Consider the following 21,687-nt stretch of genomic DNA (forward strand, 5'->3'; position numbering starts at 1 on the left):
CTGATAGTCGGAAGGGTGTCTCCACGGGTGTCTTGGTAAGAACTGACTTTTTAAGCACACTTTTCTCACCGAAACTTGCTGGTTGACATGTGGTCAGGATCCATGTTCTCTTGACCGCTCTGATCCATAGGAAAGTTTCACCTCCAGGAATTTTAAACAAGGAATCACCCTGTGTTTGTGTGGCTAAAGGCTAAAGCTTCCCAACTCCATCTTTCTACTGTGACTTCTCCAATATTAATTGAACAAATAGCAAAAGATTCAGCAACACAGATGTCCAAAATACTGTGTAATTATGCCGTTAAAGCAGACGACTTTTAGCTGTGTGTGTGTGCAGCGCTCATGCTTCCTAAAAACCTGTGACGTCTTGCGTACACGTCATCATTACACGACGTTTCCAGGACAAAACTCCCGGGAAATTTAAAATTGTAATTTAGTAAACTAAAGAGGCCGTATTGGCATGTGTTGCAATGTTAATATTTCATCATTGATATATAAACTATCAGACTGTGTGGTCGCTAGTAGTGGCTTTCAGTAGGACTTTAAGCGTTACAATGAAGACAACACATGATGCAAGTGTCTGTATTAGCCTACTATCAAAATGACTTTAAAAGACCTATCTAAGCGTTACAATGAAGACAACACATGATGCAAGTGTCTATATTAGCCTACTATCAAAATGACTTTAAAGTCTTATATAAGTGTTATAATGAAGACAACACATGATGTAAGTGTATATATTAGCCTACTATCCAAATGACTTTAAAAGTCCTATCTAAGTGTGACAATGCAGACAACACATGATGTAAGTGTCTATATTAGCCTACTATCAAAATGACTTTAAAAGTCCTATCTAAGCGTGACAATGAAGACAACACATGATGTAAGTGTCTATATTAGCCTACTATCAAAATTACTTTAAAAGTCTTATATAAGTGTTATAATGAAGACAACACATAATGCAAGTGTCTGTATTAGCCTACTATCAAAATGACTTTAAAAGTCTTATATAAGTGTTATAATGAAGACAACACATGATGCAAGTGTCTATATTAGCCTACTATCAAAATGACTTTAAAAGTCCTGTATAAGTGTTACAATGAAGACAACACATGATGCAAGTGTCTAAAGTGAATATTCCATTTGTTAAAGAGCGTTTTTCTTTGTCACAAAGTCTGCATTTCGTCCTATGTCTTTTTTTTTGCAGAACGCAGAGGCCAGTTATGACTTCAGCAGCAACGACCCGTACCCTTTTCCCCGCTACACGGACGACTGGTTCAACAGGTAGCTCACCTGGCCGCACTCTGTGTACACATGTCCTCCTTTTGTTGTGTGCTTTCCCTTCTGGTATGGCAGCCCTGCTATTGATTTCCTCTCCCCTGGCTTCCATTAAGACATAATGCTGCGGTGTACACAGAGGCTATTGTCCACAAAGCACAATGTCTGCGGGGTTTTTTTTTTTTACTCGTCGGCGTGGCGATAAGGCAGAGATATAGGGGGAGGTCGCGACCTTGTTAGCGATAGTGCTTTATCTCCCGGTGATCCACCGCGACGACGGGCGACAGCAGCGAGGGAACAGGTAGAAACACGCTCGGGATGTGTGTAAATGTGTGCGTCTGAGATTGCAGGGTTTTTGCAAGAGACTGGACGACTCGCCGGCTAATCAGGCGCTTGTTATAAATAGCTTCCTGTCAGCGGCAGAGCACGCTGGGAGAAACGGGGTTGCCTCGCTGCAAAGTCCCTGTGGGAAGAGGAAGGGATGGAGGCAGAGCCGTGACAGGAATGACTGATGTTGGACGACGGTCACATTCTCTCCTCTAGAAATATTGAACAGCACATCTGCAATACACTCCAGGTTATAAAACAAGCAGTTACAATAGTCAGCATTTCTGATGAAGCTGAAATAACAATGGATTTCCGATTGGTTCCTGAACAGGGATCTTAAAAAGGAACCCCGTTTCCATATGAGTTGGGAAATTGTGTTAGATGTAAATATAAACAGAATACAATGATTTGCAAATCCTTTTCAAGCCATATTCAGTTGAATATGCTACAAAGACAACATATTTGATGTTCAAACTCATAAACTTTATTTTTTTGTTGCAAATAATCATTAACTTTAGAATTTGATGCCAGCAACATGTGACAAAGAAGTTGGGAAAGGTGGCAATAAATACGGATAAAGTTGAGGATGGCTCATCAAACACTTATATGGAACATCCCACAGGTGTGCAGGCTAATTGGGAACAGGTGGGTGCCATGATTGGCTATAAAAGCAGCTTCCCAAAAAAATGCTCAGTCTTTCACAAGAAAGGATGGGGCGAGGTACACCCCTTTGTCCACAACTGCGTGAGCAAATAGTCAAACAGTTTAAGAACAACCTTTCTCAAAGTGCAATTGCAAGAAATTTAGGGATTTCAACATCTACGCTCCATAATATCATCAAAAGGTTCAGAGAATCTGGAGAAATCACTCCACGTAAGCGGCATGGCCGGAAACCAACATTAAACGACCGTGACCTTCGATCTCGCAGACGGCACTGTATCAAAAACCGACATCTCTAAAGGATATCACCACATGGGCTCAGGAACACTTCAGAAAACCACTGTCACTAAAAGCAGTTGGTCGCTACATCTGTAAGTGCAAGTTAAAGCTCTATTATGCAAAGCGAAAGCCAATTATCAACAACATCCAGAAACGCCGCCTGCTACTCTGGGCCCGAGATCATCGAAGATGGACTGATGCAAAGTGGAAAAGTGTTCTGTGGTCTGACGAGTCCACATTTCAAATTGTTTTTGGAAATATTCGACATTGTGTCATCCGGACCAAAGGGGAAGTGAACCATCCAGACTGTTATCGACGCAAAGTGTAAAAGCCAGCATGTGTGATGGTATGGGGGTGTATTAGTGCCCAAGGCATGGGTAACTTACACATCTGTGAAGGCACCATTAATGCTGAAAGGTACATACAGGTTTTGGAACAACATATGCTGCCATCTAAGCACCGTCTTTTTCATGGACGCCCCTGCTTATTTCAGCAAGACAATGCCAAGCCACGTTCAGCATGTGTTACAACAGCGTGGCTTTGTAAAAAAAAGAGTGCGGGTACTTTCTTGGCCCGCCTGCAGTCCAGACCTGTCTCCCATGGAAAATGTGTGGTGCATTATGAAGCGTAAAATAGGACAGTGGAGACCCCGGACTGTTGAAGGACTGAAGCTCTACATAAAACAAGAATGGGAAAGAATTCCACTTTCAAAGCTTCAACAATTAGTTTTCTCAGTTACCAAATGTTTATTGAGTGTTGTTAAAAGAAAAGGTGATGTAACACAGTGGTGAACATGCCCTTTCCCAACTACTTTGGCACATGTTGCAGCCATGAAATTCTAAGTTAATTATTATTTGCAAAAAAAGAGATAACGTTTGTGAGTTTGAACATCAAATATGTTGTCTTTGTAGCATATTCAACTGAATATGGGTTGAAAAGGATTTATAAATCATTGTATTCTGTTTATATTTATATCTAACACAATTTCCCAACTCATATGAAAACCGGGTTTGTACAAGACAAGAAGTGTCAAGGCGGGGACTATAGTGTGGTTTGTTTTCCCGTTGTGCAAATGGACTGGACCGGACACGGCGTGAAGGGACTGACATCTTTTAATTAATCACTCAATAAGTACCAAACAAAAGGCGCGCACAGGCCAGAGGCAAAAAACAACTTAGGACATGAAACATGAACTAAAAAAAACAACAACTCACTAAAGTGTTGACATAAAAACGAAACACTTACTGTGGCGTGAAGAAGTCAAAAACAACCGAGCAATGGCATGAGCATTATGGCAATGACCGCGTAATCAATCGGGTATCAAATGTGTGTAGAAGGTGATGTCGCCAGGCTGACTGCCTGGCAACTGCAGGCTTAAATAGTGCTGTGATTATTGACAGGTGCATGTGTCCAAACAAAGGAGTCAAGTGAAACTGATGGTTGTCATGGAAACTAAAACAAACCTGGGTGCACAAAAACAGGAACCAATGGAGTCAAAAAACACAACAGAACATAACTAAACAGACATGATCACAAAGACATGACAAGAAGAAGGAATCAAGCAGAGACAGAGTTGAATTTTGCTCATGAGGAGAAACATATTGGGCTGTGCACTCGGTTACAGTTTCCCCCTGCGCCAGGGGTGTCAAACTAAAATACAGAGTGGGCCAAAATCTAAAACTGAACAAAGTCGCGGGCAAAGGTTGAACAAATGAACCTTTTAAAAGGGACCCAAACAAGTATTGCATTGAATATTGAACAAGCAAGGCTTCTGTAACTTTATAGTGACATGCAAAGTCCAGTTTCCAATAATAATAATAAAAAAATATCAATGGCATCCATTCATCCATTGTCTATCGCTTATTCCCTTCTGGGGATGCGGGGGGGCGCTGGTGCCTATCTCAGCTACAATCGGGCGGAAGATGGGGTACACCCTGGACAAGTTCCCACCTCATTGCAAGTCCAACACAGATAGAAAGACAAATTTCACACCCATCCATCCTTTTTTGGGGTCACTGGAGCCTATCTCGGCTGCATTCGGGCGGAAGGCATGTTACACCCTGGACAATTCGCCACCTCATCACAGGGCCAACACAGATAGACAGACAACATTCACACTCACATTCACACACTAGGGACCATTTAGTGTTGCCAGTCAACCTATCCCCAGGTCTGGGATTGAACCCAAGACTGCTCAGGACCTTCGTATTGTGAGGCGGATGCACTAACCCCTGTACCACCGTGCTGCCCCTATGGTATATTAAATAAAATAAAAATAAAAATTCAATGCCTCTTTTGTATTTGCAGCCTTCTGAGGTAAACATCAAAATAAACTTTTTCCACAGACTAATAACACATTATAAAATAAAATAACAATAAGGAATGAATCAAACATTCAAGCCTTGAAGTAGCAAGAGAAAGTGCGGGGGTGGGGGGCGTATATTGTTGCGTCCCCGAAGAGTTAGTGCTGCAAGGGGTTCTGGGTATTTGTTCTGTTGTGTTTATGTTGTTACGGTTTCGGATGTTCCCCCGAAATGTGTTTGTCATTCTTGTTTGGTGTGGGTTCACAGTGTGGCGCATATTTGGAAAAGTGTTAAAGTTGTTTATACGGCCACCCTCGGTGTGACCTGTATGGCTGTTGACCAAGTATGCTTGGCATTCACTTGTGTGTGTGTGAAGAAATGGCAGGTTGTATAGGACGCTAAAGGCAGTGCCTTTAAGGCCCATCCCCCAATATTGTTGTCCGGGTGGAAATTGGGGAGAATGGATGGCTCGGGAGATTTTCGGGAGGGGCACTGAACTTGGGGAGTCTCCCGGGAAAATCGGGAGGGTTGGCAAGTATGAGAATTTGCGGTGTTACAGCGGCGGTGTGTATAATACTGACGGGCCAGCTCTATTGTTAAATTGCCTCAAGGGCCAAATGAAATCACACAGCGGGCCAAATTTGACACCCCTGCCCTACGCTCTAAGGCAGTGTTTTTCAACCACTATTGTGATGTGAGATATTGTCTGGTGTGTCGTGGGAAATAATGTAACTTCACCTAAAAGGTCCAAAACATTTTTTTTTTTTTTTGCAAATCAATAATTATAATCTGCAAATGTGTTGTAGCTTAGTGTCTGTGCTGTGTAAAACTCTGCAGGGTAACCACGTAATACTCCATGCCAGTAGGTGGCAGCAGGTAGTTAATTGCTTTGAAAATGTCGGAATGTGTTGAGTGTGCAGGTAAAAAAGTAAGTAATGCTTAAACCTAAAATGAACCAAATGGAAAGGAAAGGGCAGTGGCTATGCAAAAAGAAAGTAAAAATGAAATGGCTACAAAGTAATCAGAAACAGAATGCTGGACGACAGCAAAAACTTAGGGCGTCCACAAAGTACATCCGTACATGACATGACAATCAACAATGTCCCCACAAAGAAGGATAGCAACAACTGTCCTAATTACTTGGTGATCAGGACAGGTGTAAAGAATCAAGCACCAAAACATTTTGCACTATTCCATGTTCCCAACCTTGTGGGAAGAGTTTGGAGCGGGCCCCTTCCTCTTCCAACATGACTGTGCACAAAGCAAGGCTCATAAAGACATGGGTAACAGAGTCTGGTGTGGGTGAACTTGACTGGCCTGCACAGAGTCCTGACCTGAACCCGATAGAACACCTTTGGGATAAATCAGAAGATAAACCTTCTCGACCAACATCAGCGTGTGACCTCACAAATGCGCTTTCAGAAGAATGGTGGAAAATTCCTATATCCACACGCCGCAACCTTGTGGACAGCCTTTCCTAGAAGAGTTGAAGCCGTAATAGCTGCAAAAGGCGGACCGACATCATACTTGAGTCAAGGCAGGTGGCTAAATACTTTTGGCAATATAGAGTATGTTATTGTTGGTGTGCTAACAGGTTTTTAGAATCAAGCATCAAAACATTATGGACAATTCCATGCTCCCAACGTTGTGGGAAGAGTTTGGAGCGGGCCCCTTCCTCTTCCAACATGACTGTGCACCAGTGCACAAAGCAAGGTCCATAAAGACATGGATGACAGAGTCTGGTGTGGGTGAACTTGACTGGCCTGCACAGAGTCCTGACCTTAACCCGATAGAACACCTTTGGGATGAATCAGAACGGCGGCTTAGAACCGGGCCTTCTCGACCAACATCAGCGTGTGACCTCACCAATGCGCTTTCAGAAGAATGGTGGAAAATTCCTATATCCACACGCTGCAACCATGTGGACAGCCTTTCCTAGAAGAGTTGAAGCCGTAATAGCTGCACAATTCCATGCTCCCAACCTTGTGGGAAGAGTTTGGAGCGGGCCCCTTCCTCTTCCAACATGACTGTGCACCAGTGCACAAAGCAAGGTCCATAAAGACATGGATGACAGAGTCTGGTGTGGGTGAACTTGACTGGCCTGCTCAGAGTCCTGACCTGAACCTGATAGATCACCTACAGGTCCTTAAATATGAGCTAAAAACTAAAAAAATACCTGCTTCAACCTTCTGTTTCGCCACTATTGTCTCCGACTTCACGCTATTTTCTCTCACTCCATGTTCTTCTCCTTCCTGTCACCAGTCACGGCACAAGATGTGCCGGGGAAGTGTCGGCGGCGGCCAACAACGACATTTGCGGCGTGGGTGTGGCCTACAACTCCAAAGTGGCAGGTGTGTGTGTCATGTCGGGCGGTGGGTGGTACAATATTATTGGACGTAGCACAGATATATTAATACAAACTATTTCCTGCTAGGTATTAGGATGTTGGACCAGCCATTTATGACCGACATCATAGAAGCGTCATCCATCAGCCACATGCCTCAAGTCATTGACATCTACAGCGCCAGCTGGGGGCCGACGGATGACGGCAAGACCGTGGATGGCCCCCGAGAGTTAACCCTTCAGGCCATGGCTGATGGCGTCAACAAGGTACTAAACATGCCCTCCTGAGAACCAGCGTCCTCTGGCAGAGTTGGACATTTTAAAAAACCGAGTCCTCTTGTGCAAGAACACGGGTACATTGGGGGGGGGGATAGACTCTAGCAGGGGGCCTAAGCACAGTTTTTGTTTTGACCCCAGATTGCGGCATACCAGGCACTGCCTTTGTGTCCTTGGGCAAGACACTTGACCCACTTTGCAGCCAGGGACACCCACACTGGTTTAGATTCAGCTTTAAAAATGTAGAAAACTATGTTTTACATTGTAAGGCCCTTTGAGTCTCTAGAGCAGTGGTCACCAACCTTTTTGAAACCAAGAACTACTTCTTGGGTACTGATTGATGTGAAGGGCTACCAGCTTTACACTTTACATTTTAAGTGTTTATATATATATATATAATACATATATATATATATATATATATATATATATATATATATATATATATATATATATATATATATATATATATATATACATATATATATATATATGTATATATATATATATATATATATACATATATATATATATATACATATATATAAATATATATATAGTCATTTGTAAGTTACATGTAAGTGTGATTTAAACAAGAATAGGGGCGGTATAGCTCGGTTGGTAGAGTGGCCGTGCCAGCAACTTGAGGGTTGCAGGTTCGATTCCCGCTTGTGCCATCCTAGTTATGGCCGTTGTGTCCTTGGGCAAGACACTTTACCCACCTGCTCCCAGTGCCACCCACACTGGTCTAAATGTAACTTAGATATTGGGTTTCATTATGTAAAGCGCTTTGAGTCACTAGAGAAAAGCGCTATATAAATATAATTCACTTCACTATTTCTGTCTGTCATTCCGTCATACATTTTTTTTCCTTTTACGGAAGGTTTTCTGTAGAGAATAAATGATGAAAAAAACACTTAATTGGACGGTTTAAAAGAGGAGAAAAAACGAAAAAAAAAAATTAATTAAATGAACTAATGTAAACCATTAAACAAACCAAAAATATGACTTATTTTATCTTTGTGAAAACATTGGGCACAGTGTGTTGTCAAGCTTATGAGATGCCATGCAAGTGTGAGCCACTGTGACACTATTGTTCTTTTTTTATTTTTTGTGTAAATGTTTTTAATGATAATATCAATGAGGGATTTTTAATCACTGCTATTTTGAAATTGTTACTCATATTGATAATATTCATTTTTGTTTCACTACTTTTAGATTGTACCGTGTCAAGTTTGTGTGTCCTCAATTGCTCTGTTTATTGCTTTTCTGAATGTTGCTTGGTTGGTCTTGGTTTTGGAATTGGATTGCATTGTTATGGTATTGTTGTGTTTTGTTTCGTTGGAATGATTAATAAATTCATAAATAAATAAATAAATGAATAAATGAAAAAAAAAAATGAAAAAAAACCCAAAAAACGGGCAGCGGGCGACCCACCTGGTCCTTGCGGGCTACCTGCCGTTGGTGACCCCTGCTCTAGAGAAAAAGCGTGTAGTAGAAAAGTCCAAATCTTAAACAGGAACAATAGAGAATTTGTTACAGGAGTTTATTTACTCATAATCAGATGGTACAAAGTTGGATTGAATGGATATTACAGACAGTGTCTCATGAGACAAAAGATGGTGAACCCTCTTGAAGGAAGTAAGAAAGAGCGCACATCAGGCTTGGTCTTCCCTTCTTATTTATACACTCCATGATGGCCTGATTGTAGCATAACAACTTATGTAACTGTCCAATGTTCAAATGTCTCCCCACCAACAGAACTAAATGATAAATGGGTTGTACTTGTATAGCACTTTTCTACCTTCAAGGTACTCAAAGCGCTTTGACACTACTTCCACATTTACCCATTCACACACTGATGGAGGGAGCTGCCATGCAAGGCGCTAACCAGTCACCCAGGAGCAAGGGTGAAGTGTCTTGCTCAGGACACAACAGACGTGACTAGGTTGGTACTAGGTGGGGATTTGAACCAGGGACGCTCGGGTTACGCGCGGCCACTCTGCCACTGCGCCACGCCGTCCCCTAGCCCTTGGTCAGGGTGACTTGACCCTCCGATTATGAGTAGATAAACTCCTGTAACAAATTCTCTATTATTCCTGTTTAAGATTCTGACTTTTCTACCACATAAAATTGGCGTCACGAACATCTGGGTAAGAGCGTTGCGGTCAACATCCAGGACCTGGGTCTCTCGTGGCAGACTGGGTTTCACGGTACCAAAGCAAGTTGTTTTAACCTTGTTGGTTGGGAAATGACCGAAATTCTCTGGTCCAATCAACATCGGAACCCAATATTGTATAAACCTGGTCAAAAAGCATTTTGTTTCAACTTTATGTTTGAGTTGCTCAACATCAGGACCTAATTCAACAAGTTCTCAACGTTGATTCAATGTCTTGGGGCAGACAAGGTTTCACGGTACCAAAGAAAGTTATTTTAACCTTGTTGGTTGGGAAATGACCGAAATTCTCTGGTTTAATCAACATCGGAACCCAACATTGTTTAAACCTGGTCAAAAAGCATTTTGTTTCAACTTTATGTTTGAGTTGCTCAACATCAGGACCTAATTCAACAAGTTCTCAACGTTGATTCAATGTCTTGGGGCAGACAGGGTTTCACGGTACCAAAGAAAGTTATTTTAACGTTGTTGGTTGGGAAGTGACCGAAATTCTCTGGTCCAATCAACGTTGGAACCCAACATTCTTTAAACCTGGTAAAAAAGCATTTTGTTTCAACTTTATGTTTGAGTTGCTCAACATCAGGACCTAATTCAACAAGTTCTCAACGTTGATTCAATGTCTTGGGGCAGACAGGGTTTCACGGTACCAAAGCAAGTTGTTTTAACCTTGTTGGTTGGGAAATGACCGAAATTCTCTGGTCCAATCAACATCGGAACCCAATATTGTATAAACCTGGTCAAAAAGCATTTTGTTTCAACTTTATGTTTGAGTTGCTCAACATCAGGACCTAATTCAACAAGTTCTCAACGTTGATTCAATGTCTTGGGGCAGACAAGGTTTCACGGTACCAAAGAAAGTTATTTTAACGTTGTTGGTTGGGAAATGACCGAAATTCTCTGGTCCAATCAACATCGGAACCCAATATTGTATAAACCTGGTCAAAAAGCATTTTGTTTCAACTTTATGTTTGAGTTGCTCAACATCAGGACCTAATTCAACAAGTTCTCAACGTTGATTCAATATCTTGGGGCAGACAGGGTTTCACGGTACCAAAGAAAGTTGTTTTAACCTTGTTGGTTGGGAAATGACCGGAATTCTCTGGTCCGATCAACATCGGAACCCAACATTGTTTAAACCTAGTCAAAAAGCATTTTGTTTCAACTTTATGTTTGAGTTGCTCAACATCAGGACCTAATTCAACAAGTTCTCAACGTTGATTCAATGTCTTCTTGGCAGACAGGGTTTCACGGTACCAAAGCAAGTTATTTTAACCTTGTTGGTTGGGAAATGACCGAAATTCTCTGGTCCAATCAACATCGGAACCCAACATTGTTTAAACCTGGTCAAAAAGCATGTTGTTTCAACTTTATGTTTGAGTTGCTCAACATCAGGACCTAATTCAACAAGTTCTCAACGTTGATTCAATGTCTTGGGGCAGACAGGGTTTCACGGTACCAAAGCAAGTTATTTTAACCTTGTTGGTTGGGAAATGACCGAAATTCTCTGGTTTAATCGACATCGGAACCCAACATTGTTTAAACCTGGTCAAAAAGCATTTTGTTTCAACTTGATGTTTGAGTTGCTCAACATCAGGACCTAATTCAACAAGTTCTCAACGTTGATTCAATGTCTTGGGGCAGACAGGGTTTCACGGTACCAAAGAAAGTTGTTTTAACCTTGTTGGTTGGGAAATGACCGAAATTCTCTGGTTTAATCGACATCGGAACCCAACATTGTTTAAACCTGGTAAAAAAGCATTTTGTTTCAACTTTATGTTTGAGTTGCTCAACATCAGGACCTAATTCAACAAGTTCTCAACGTTGATTCAATGTCTTGGGGCAGACAGGGTTTCACGGTACCAAAGAAAGTTATTTTAACGTTGTTGGTTGGGAAGTGACCGAAATTCTCTGGTCCAATCAACGTTAGAACCCAACATTGTTTAAACCTGGTAAAAAAGCATTTTGTTTCAACTTTATGTTTGAGTTGCTCAACATCAGGACCTAATTCAACAAGTTCTCAACGTTGATTCAATGTCTTGGCAGACAGGGTTTCACGGTACCAAAGCAAGTTGTTTTAACCTTGTTGGTTGGGAAATGACCGAAATTCTCTGGTCCAATCAACGTTGGAACCCAATATTGTTTAAACCTGGTCAAAAAGCATTTTGTTTCAACTTTATGTTTGAGTTGCTCAACATCAGGACCTAATTCAACAAGTTCTCAACGTTGATTCAATGTCTTGTGCCTGATGGGATCTCTTTAGCTGCTCAGACCTTGTATAGAGGCAACGAATCATTGGAAACATCATTACAGTTTGTCCTTTTCTAGTCTTTTATTGTTACTGTGTTTTATTATGTGAGACATTTCATTAATGAATCATATGCCAGTATAGAACATTTTAAACCGATGTCACGCTTGAGGCGCTTTGTCTCACAGGTTTTTTATCGCCGGAAAGAAGGAGCGTCTTCTTGCATATCGTAATGAACAAACTGACCTTCCGTGGTTCCGTACGGACGCATTTCCATTTGACATTTCCATCCGACATGTCCCACTAATTAAAGACGTAGACGTTCCTCAGTTTATCAGTTTCTCTTGTGCCTTTGAAGGGCCGAGGAGGGAAAGGCAGCATCTACGTGTGGGCCTCGGGAGACGGCGGCAGCTATGACGACTGCAACTGTGACGGCTACGCCTCCAGCATGTGGACCATTTCCATCAACTCCGCCATCAACGACGGACGCACGGCGCTCTATGACGAGAGCTGCTCCTCCACTCTGGCCTCCACCTTCAGCAACGGACGCAAAAGAAACCCGGAGGCTGGCGTGGTGAATGTCTTTATGTCTCTACCTTTCTATGTGGACTGGAGTTGTCTCATGGACTCAGCTCGCCAATGTTCCTCCTTTTTGTCTCATGCACTCATCTAAGCAAATTTCTTCATGTCGCCATTCATCCTCGTGTTGTGTAATGTCCTCATCTTGTCCTCTGTCCTCATGTAGTCTCTTAGCCTTGTTTTGTTATTTGTCTTCATGTCACCATTTATCTTCATGTTGTGTAATGTCCTCATCTTGTCCTCTGTCCTCATGTAGTCTCTTATCCTTGTTTTGTTATTTGTTTTCATGTCACCATTTATCTTCATGTTGAGTAATGTCCTCATTTCGTCCACTGTCCTCATGTATTCTCATATCCGTGTTTTATTTGTCTTCACGTTGCCATTCATCCTCATGTTGTGTAATGTCCTCATCTTGTCTTCTGTCCTCATGTATTCTCTTATCCTTGTTTTGTTATTTGTCTTCATGTCACCATTTATCTTCATGTTGTGTAATGTCCTCATCTAGTCAACTGTCCTCATGTATTCTCATATCCGTGGTTTTATTTGTCTTCACGTTGTCATTCATCCTCATTTTGAGTAATCTCATCTTGTCAACTGTCCTCATGTATTATCATATCCTTGTTTTGTTATTTGTTTTCTTGTTGCCATTGATCCTCATGTTGTGTAATGTCCTCATCTTGTCCTCTGTCCTCATGTATTCTTATATCCTTGTTTTGTTATTTGTCTCCATGTCACCATTTGTTTTCATGTTGTGTGATGTCCTCATTCCATCAACTGTCCTAATAGATTCTCATATCTTTGTTTTGTTATTTGTCTTCATGTTGCCATTGATCCTCATGTTGTGTGATGTCCTCATCAAGTCAACTGTCCTCATGTATTCTCACATCTTTGTTTTGTTGTTAGTCTTCATGTCACCATTTATCCTCATGTTGACTAATGTTCTCATTTTGTCATCCGCCCTCATTTCTTCTCATGTCCTTATTTTGTTGTTTGTCTTGTCGCCATTTTATCCTCATGTTGTGTAATGTCTTCATCTTGTCAACTGTCCTCATGTATTCTCATACCCTTGTTTTATTTGTCTTCATGTCACCATTTATCCTCATGTTGAGTAATGTTCTCATTTCGTCCTCTGTCCTCATGTATTCTCATATCCGTGTTTTATTTTTCTTCACGTTGCCATTCATCCTCATTTTGAGTAATCACATCTTGTCAACTGTCCTCATGTCTTCTCATGTCCTTGTTTTGTTATTTGTCTCCATGTCGCCATTTGTTTTCATGTTGTGTAATGTCCTCATCTTGTCAACTGTCCTCATGTATTCTCATAGCCGTGTTTTATTTGTCTTCATGTCGCCATTCATCCTCATGTTGTGTGATGTCCTCATTCCATCAACTGTCCTAATAGATTCTCATATCCTTGCTTTGTTATTTATCTTCATGTGGCCATTCATCCTCATGTTGAGTAATGTTCTCATTTCGTCATCTGCCCTCATGTATTCTCATATTTGTGTTTTTTTTGGTCTTCATGTCGCCATTCATTCTCATGTTGTGTGATGCCCTCATTTAGTCCACTGTCCTCATGCATTCTCATATCCTTGTTTTGTTTGTCTTCATGTCGCCATTCATTCTCATGTTGTGTGATGTCCTCATTCCATCAACTGTCCTAATAGATTCTCATATCTTTGTTTTGTTATTTGTCTTCATGTTGCCATTCATCCTCAAGTTGAGTAATGTCCTCATCGAGTCAACTGTCCTCATGTATTCTCATAGCCGTGTTTTATTTGTCTCCGTTTCTCCATTCATCCTCATGTTGTGTGATGTCCTCATTCCATCAACTGTCCTAATGGATTCTCATATCTTTGTTTTGTTATTTGTCTTCATGTTGCCATTGATCCTCATGTTGTGTGATGTCCTCATCAAGTCAACTGTCCTCATGTATTCTCACATCCTTGTTTTGTTGTTTGTCTTCATGTCACCATTTATCCTCATGTTGAGTAATGTTCTCATTTTGTCATCTGTCCTCGTGTCTTCTCATGTCCTTGTTTTGTTGTTTGTCTTGTCGCCATTTTATCCTCATGTTGTGTAGTGTCTTCCTCTTGTCCTCTGTCCTCATGTATTCTCATAGCCTTGTTTTATTTGTTTGTCTTGTCCCCATTTTGTCCTCATGTTGTGTAATGTCCTCATCTTGTCAACTGTCCTCATGTATTCTCATAGCCGTGTTTTATTTGTCTTCATGTCGCCATTCATCCTCATGTTGTGTGATGTCCTCATTCCATCAACTGTCCTAATAGATTCTCATATCTTTGTTTTGTTATTTGTCTTCATGTGGCCATTCATCCTCATGTTGAGTAATGTTCTCATTTCGTCATCTGTCCTCATGTATTCTCATATTTGTGTTTTTTTTGTCTTCATGTCGCCATTCATTCTCATGTTGTGTGATGCCCTCATTTAGTCCACTGTCTCTATGCCCTCTCATATCCTTGTTTTGTTGTTTGTCTTCATGTTGCCATTCACCCTCATGTTGTGTGATGTCCTCATTCCATCAACTGTCCTAATAGATTCTCATATCTTTGTTTTGTTATTTGTCTTCATGTTGGCATTGATCCTCATGTTGTGTGGTGTCCTCATCTCCTCAACTGTCCTCATGTATTCTCACATCCTTGTTTTGTTGTTTGTCTTCATGTCACCATTTATCCTCATGTTGTGTGATGTTCTCATTTTGTCATCTGTCTTCATGTCTTCTCATGTCCTTGTTTTGTTGTTTGTCTTGTCGCCATTTTATCCTCATGTTGTGTAATGTCTTCATCTCGTCAACTGTCCTCATGCATTCTCATACCCTTGTTTTGTTATTTGTCACTATTAATCTTCATGTTGTGTGATGTCCTCATCTCGTCTATTGTCCTCATGTATTCTCATACCCTTGTTTTGTTATTTGTCACTATTCATCTTCATGTTGTGTGATGTCCTCATCTCGTCTATTGTCCTCATGTATTCTCATGTCTTTTTGTTGTTTGTCTTCTGGTCGCCATTCATTCTCATGTTTTGTAATGTCCTCATCTTGTCAATTGTGCTCAGGTATTGTCAAATCCGTGTCTTGTTATCTGCCTTTATGTCGCCATTTATCCTCATGTTGTGTGATGTCCTCATGTCGTCAACTGTCCTCATGGATTCTCATATCCTTGTTTTGTTGTTTGTCTTCATGTCGCCATTAATCCTCATGTTGTGTGATGTCCTCATGTCGTCAACTGTCCTCATGGATTCTCATATCCTTGTTTTGTTGTTTGTCTTCATGTCGCCATTAATCCTCATGTTGTGTGATGTCTTCATCTCGTCAACTGTCCTCATGCGTTATCATATCCTAGTGTAGTTGTTTGTCTTCATGTCGCCATTAATCCTGATGTTGTGTAATGTCCTCATCTTGTCCTCTGTCCTCATGTATTCTTATATCCTTGTTTTGTTATTTGTCTCCATGTCGCCATTTGTTTTCATGTTGTGTGATGTCCTCATTCCATCAACTGTCCTAATAGATTCTCATATCTTTGTTTTGTTATTTGTCTTCATTTTGGCATTAATCCTCATGTTGTGTGATGTCCTCATCGAGTCAACTGTCCTCATGGATTCTCATATCCTAGTTTTGTTATTTGTGTCCTCCTCTGGTCAACTCTCCAACGTGTTCCAATGTCCTTGTAGTCTTATGGCCTCGTCCAGACAGTTAATCTCATGGAGTCTCATGCTCTTGTGTCATCACTAACTAGTTCCGTCCTCATGTTGTCACCTGTCCCTTTGTCATGTAATGTCCTCGCATGTTTGAGCGAAAGATACAAATCTTGTCTCCGGGCTGCTTGATTCTCCTGTGGTCTCATGTATTCATCGAGTTGACTTTCCTCGCGTGGTCTCATGCGCTCATTTCGTCAGCTGTCCTCATGTCCTTGTGCTTCCTTTGGTCCTAAAACCCCGGAGCCATGTTTGTGTTTGCAATTATGCAAATGAGCCAGGTCTGTTGACAGAGTCAGGGTCCTCCCAGGGGTTTCCGCTTAATTGCAGCCAGGCTGTTATTGCTTCTAATTAAGCAGCCAATGCCACACAGAAAGGTTTGCTCAATAAATATTAACATAACGTGTGGACTGTCGCCTAGATTGTTTTATTGTTGTACCATCAATGGTGCTAGACATGTTTTTTTCACCTTTTTTTTATTCAAACCCCGTTTCCATATGAGCTAGGAAATTGTGTTAGATGTAAATATAAACAGAATACAATGATTTGCAAATCCTTTTCAACCCATATTCAGTTGAATATGCTACAAAGACAACATATTTGATGTTCAAACTCATAAACATTTTTTTTTTTTTGCAAATAATCATTAACTTTAGAATTTGATGCCAGCAACACGTGACAAAGAAGTTGGGAAAGGTGGCAAAAAATACTGATAAAGTTGAGAAATACTCGTCAAACACTTATGTGGAACATCCCACAGGTGTGCAGGCTAATTGGGAACAGGTGGGTGCCATGATTGGCTATAAAAACAGCTTCCCAAAAAATGCTCAGTCTTTCACAAGAAAGGATGGGGCGAGGTACACCCCTTTGTCCACAACTGCGTGAGCAAATAGTCAAACAGTTTAAGAACAACCTTTCTCAAAGTGCCATTGCAAGAAATTTCAACATCTACGCTCCATAATATCATCAAAAGGTTCAGAGAATCTGGAGAAATCACTCCACGTAAGCGGCATGGCCGGAAACCAACATTGAATGACCGTGACCTTCCATCCCTCAGACGGCACTGTATCAAAAACCGACATCAATCTCTAAAGGATATCACCACATGAGCTCAGGAACACTTCAGAAACCCACTGTCACTAAATACAGTTGGTCGCTAGATCTGTAAGTGCAAGTTAAAGCTCTACTATGCCAAGTGAAAGCCATTTATCAACAACATCCAGAAACGCCTCCGGCTTCTCTGGGCCCGAGATCATCTTAGATGGACTGATGCAAAGTGGAAAAGTGTTCTGTGGTCTGACGAGTCCAAATTTCAAATTGTTATTGGAAATATTCGACATTGTGTCATCCGGACCAAAGGGGAAGAGACCATCCAGACTGTTATAGAAGTTCAAAATCCAGCATGCGTGATGGTATGGGGGTGCATTAGTGCCCAAGGCATGGGTAACTTACACATCTGTGAAGGCACCATTAATGCTGAAAGGTACATACAGGTTTTGGAACAACATATGCTGCCATCTAAGCGCCGTCTTTTTCATGGACGCCCCTGCTTATTTCAGCAAGACAATGCCAAGCCACATTCAGCACGTGTTACAACAGCGTGGCTTCTTAGAAATAAGAGTGCGGGTACTTTCCTGGCCCGCCTGCAGTCCAGACCTGTCTCCCATGGAAAATGTGTGGTGCATTATGAAGCGTAAAATAGGACAGTGGAGACCCCGGACTGTTGAAGGACTGAAGCTCTACATAAAACAAGAATGGGAAAGAATTCCAGTTTCAAAGCTTCAACAATTAATTTCCTCAGTTCCCAAACGTTTATTGAGTGTTGTTAAAAGAAAAGGTGATGTAACACAGTGGTGAGCATGCCCTTTCCCAACTACTTTGGCATGTGTTGCAGCCATGAAATTCTAAGTTAATTATTATTTGCAAAAAATAAAGTTAATGAGTCTGAACATCAAATATGTTGTCTTTGTAGCATATTCAACTGAATATGGCTTGAAAAGGATTTGCAAATCATTGTATTCTGTTTATATTTACATCTAACACAATTTCACAACTCATATGGAAAACTAGTTTGTATAAACAAGTAAGGAATGAATCTTATTTTGTTTTTGTCCTCCATTTAGGCCACCACTGACCTTTATGGAAACTGCACACTGCGTCACTCTGGAACATCAGCAGCAGCTCCTGAGGCTGCCGGAGTCTTCGCTCTGGCCCTTGAGGCAAAGTACGTAATCCATTGCTTCCTCATGTCCTCATCTAGTCCGCTTGTTGCCGTGTTGCAGTGCAGAGACATGATGACATCATGACACATGGAAAGACATGTGACCGGTGAGCACATGAGAAAAGTTGGGTGGTTGAGGTGTCAAGGTAGGCTTGACTGTTCAGTAAAAACAAGGCACAGTTTTTATTGAGCAAGATTATGTAATATTTTGTCCACTGTAGCATTACACATAGTTTGAACCAGGGGTCACCAAGGCGGGCACCAGGTCGCCCGTAAGGACCAGAGGAGTCGCCCGCTGGCCTGTTCTAAAAAAAGCTCAAATAGCAGCACTTACCAGTGAGCTGCCTCTATTTTTTAAATTGTATTTATTTACTAGCAAGCTGGTCTCGCTTTGCTCGACGTTTTTAATTCCAAGAGAGACAAAACTCAAATAAAATTAGAAAATCCAAGAAAATATTTCAAAGACTTGGAATTCACTTGTTTAAATAAATTCATTTATTTTTTTACTTTGCTTCTTATAACTTTCAGAAAGACCATTTTAGAGAAAAAATACAACCTTAAAAATGATTTTATGATTTTCAAACAAACCTTTTAAATTCTTTCCTCTTCTTTCCTGACAATTTAAATCAATGTTCAAGTAATTTTTTTTTTATTGTAAAGAATAATAAATACATTTTAATTTAATTCTTAATTTTAGCTTCTGTTTTTTCAATGAAGAATATTTGTGAAATATTTCTTTGAATTTATTATGATTAAAATTAAAAAAAAATATTCTGGTAAATGTAGAAAATATTTAGAATCAAATTTAAATCTTATTTCAAAGTCTTTTGAATTTATTTTAAAATTTTTGTTCTGGAAAATCTAGAAGAAATAATGATTTGTCTTTGTTAGAAATATAGCTTGGTCCAATTTGTTATATATTCTAACAAAGTGCAGATTGGATTTTAACTTATTTAAAACATGTCATCAAAATTCTAAAATTAATCTTAATCAGGAAAAATTACTAATGATGTTCCATAAATCATTTTTTAAATTTTTCTAAAAAGATTCGAATTAGTTCATTTTTCTCTTCATTTTTTTCGGTTGAATTTTGAATTTTAAAGAGTGTTTCAAAATTTAATTGTCATTTTTTTTGTGTTTTCTCCTCTTTCAAACCATTCAATTAAGTTTTTTTTTTCATAATTTATTTTCTACAAAAAATTTTCCGTAAAAGGAAAAAAAATGTTCGACGGAATGACGGACAGAAATACCCATGTATTTATATATATATATATATATATATATATATATATATATATATATATATATATATATATATATATATATATATATATATATATATATATATATATATATATATATATATATATATATATATATATATATATATATATGTATATATATATGTATATATATATGTATATATATATGTATATATATATGTATATATATATGTATATATGTATGTATATATATATGTATATATGTATATATATATATATATATATATATATATATATATATATATATATATATATATATATATATATATATATATATATATATGTATGTATGTATGTATGTATGTATGTATGTATGTATGTATGTATGTATGTATGTATGTGTATATATATGTGTATATGTATGTGTATATGTATATATATATATATATATATATATATATATAGACTTATTTATTTAAGGTAAATTGAGCAAATTGGCTATTTCGGGCAATTTATTTGTGTATCAAACTGGTAGCCCTTCGCATGAATCAGTACCCAAGAATTAGGTCATGCTTTCAAAATGGTTGGTGACCCCAAGTTTGAACAGTAACACTGTTTGAATGTTTCATTGGGTGAGTATTTGGCATACCACTAGATGGCGCCCGCATACCATAGTGCACAGCGGCCCAGATTTTTAAGTGCGGACAAGAATCTGAGGTTTCGACTTTAACCTCCACCCTTTTGGTGTGTGTCCCCCCCCCAGCCCGGACCTGACATGGAGAGACATGCAGCACCTGTCGGTACTGACCTCCAAGAGGAACCAGCTCCACGACGAGGTCCACCAGTGGAGAAGGAACGGCGTGGGCCTGGAGTTCAACCACCTGTTTGGCTATGGCGTGCTGGATGCGGGCGGCATGGTGAAAATGGCCAAGGATTGGAAGACGGTGCCAGAGCGTTTCCACTGTGTGGCCGGATCTATCCAGGAGAACCAGTGAGTCCCATTGAAAGGCTTGGTACTCTCTGCAGTTATCAATCAATCAATCAATCAATCAATGTTTACTTATATAGCCCTAAATCACGAGTGTCTCAAAGGGCTACACAAGCCACAATGATGTCCACTGCTCAGATCCCACATTTGTGAAGTAACTAATTGGTTTTGCTTGAATAAGCAGGGGCGTCCATGATAACGTTGCTTGGATGACAACATATGTTGCTCCAAAACCTGTATGTACCTTTCAGCATTAATGGTGCCTTCACAGATGTGTAAGTTACCCATGCCTTGGGCACTAATACACCCCCATACCATCACACATGCTGGCTTTTACATTTTGCGCCTATAACAGTCCGGAGGGTTCTTCTCCTCTTTGGTTCGGAAGACGCGACGTCCACAGTTTCCAAAAACAATTTGAAATGTGGACTCGTCAAGACGACAGACTACTTTTCCACTTTGCATCAGTCCAAGTTAGATAAGTTTGGGCCCAGCAAAGTCGGCTGTGTTTCTGGGTGCTGTTGATAAATGGCCTTGGCTTTGCATAGTAGAGTTTTAACTCGCACTTACAGATGTAGCAACAGACTGCAGTTACTGACAGTGCCTTTCTGAAGTGTCCCAGAGCCCATGTGGTGATATCTCTTACACACTAATGTCGCTCTTTGATGCAGTACCACCTGAGGGATCGAAGGTCCCTAATATCATCGCTTACGTGCAGTGATTTCTCCAGATTCTCTGAACCTTTTAATGATATTACAGACCATTGATGGTGAAATTCCTAAATTCCTTGCAATAGCTCATTGAGAAATATTGTCCTTAAACTGTTCGACAATTTTCTCATGCGTTTGTTGACAAAGTGATGAACGTCGCCCCGTCCTTGTTTGTGAATGACTGAGCGTTTCAAGGACGCTGCTTTAATACCCAATCATGGCACCCACCTGTTCCCAATTAGCCTGCACACCTGTGGGATGTTCCAAATAAGTGTTTGATGAGCATTCCTCAACTTTCCCAGTCTTTTTTGCCACTTGTGCCTGCTTTTTTGAAACATGTTGCATTCATCAAATTCCAAATTAGTTAATAT

General features: G+C 40.1%; 1 protein-coding gene across 1 annotated transcript in view; it reads left to right on the top strand.

The window, feature by feature from the left end:
* The window catches only part of pcsk2 (proprotein convertase subtilisin/kexin type 2), a 65,453-nt gene that overhangs the window by 30,534 nt on the left and 13,232 nt on the right, over positions 1 to 21,687 (top strand). The window contains exons 6-11 of the mRNA XM_061911777.1: positions 1,205 to 1,281; positions 7,107 to 7,195; positions 7,279 to 7,454; positions 12,243 to 12,458; positions 18,298 to 18,398; positions 20,382 to 20,609. Of these exons, the coding sequence (XP_061767761.1) occupies positions 1,205 to 1,281; positions 7,107 to 7,195; positions 7,279 to 7,454; positions 12,243 to 12,458; positions 18,298 to 18,398; positions 20,382 to 20,609 (887 nt within the window). The remainder of the gene's footprint in view (positions 1 to 1,204; positions 1,282 to 7,106; positions 7,196 to 7,278; positions 7,455 to 12,242; positions 12,459 to 18,297; positions 18,399 to 20,381; positions 20,610 to 21,687) is intronic.

This window comes from Nerophis ophidion, linkage group LG09, assembly GCF_033978795.1.
Source record: "Nerophis ophidion isolate RoL-2023_Sa linkage group LG09, RoL_Noph_v1.0, whole genome shotgun sequence".
NCBI lineage: Eukaryota > Metazoa > Chordata > Actinopteri > Syngnathiformes > Syngnathidae > Nerophis > Nerophis ophidion.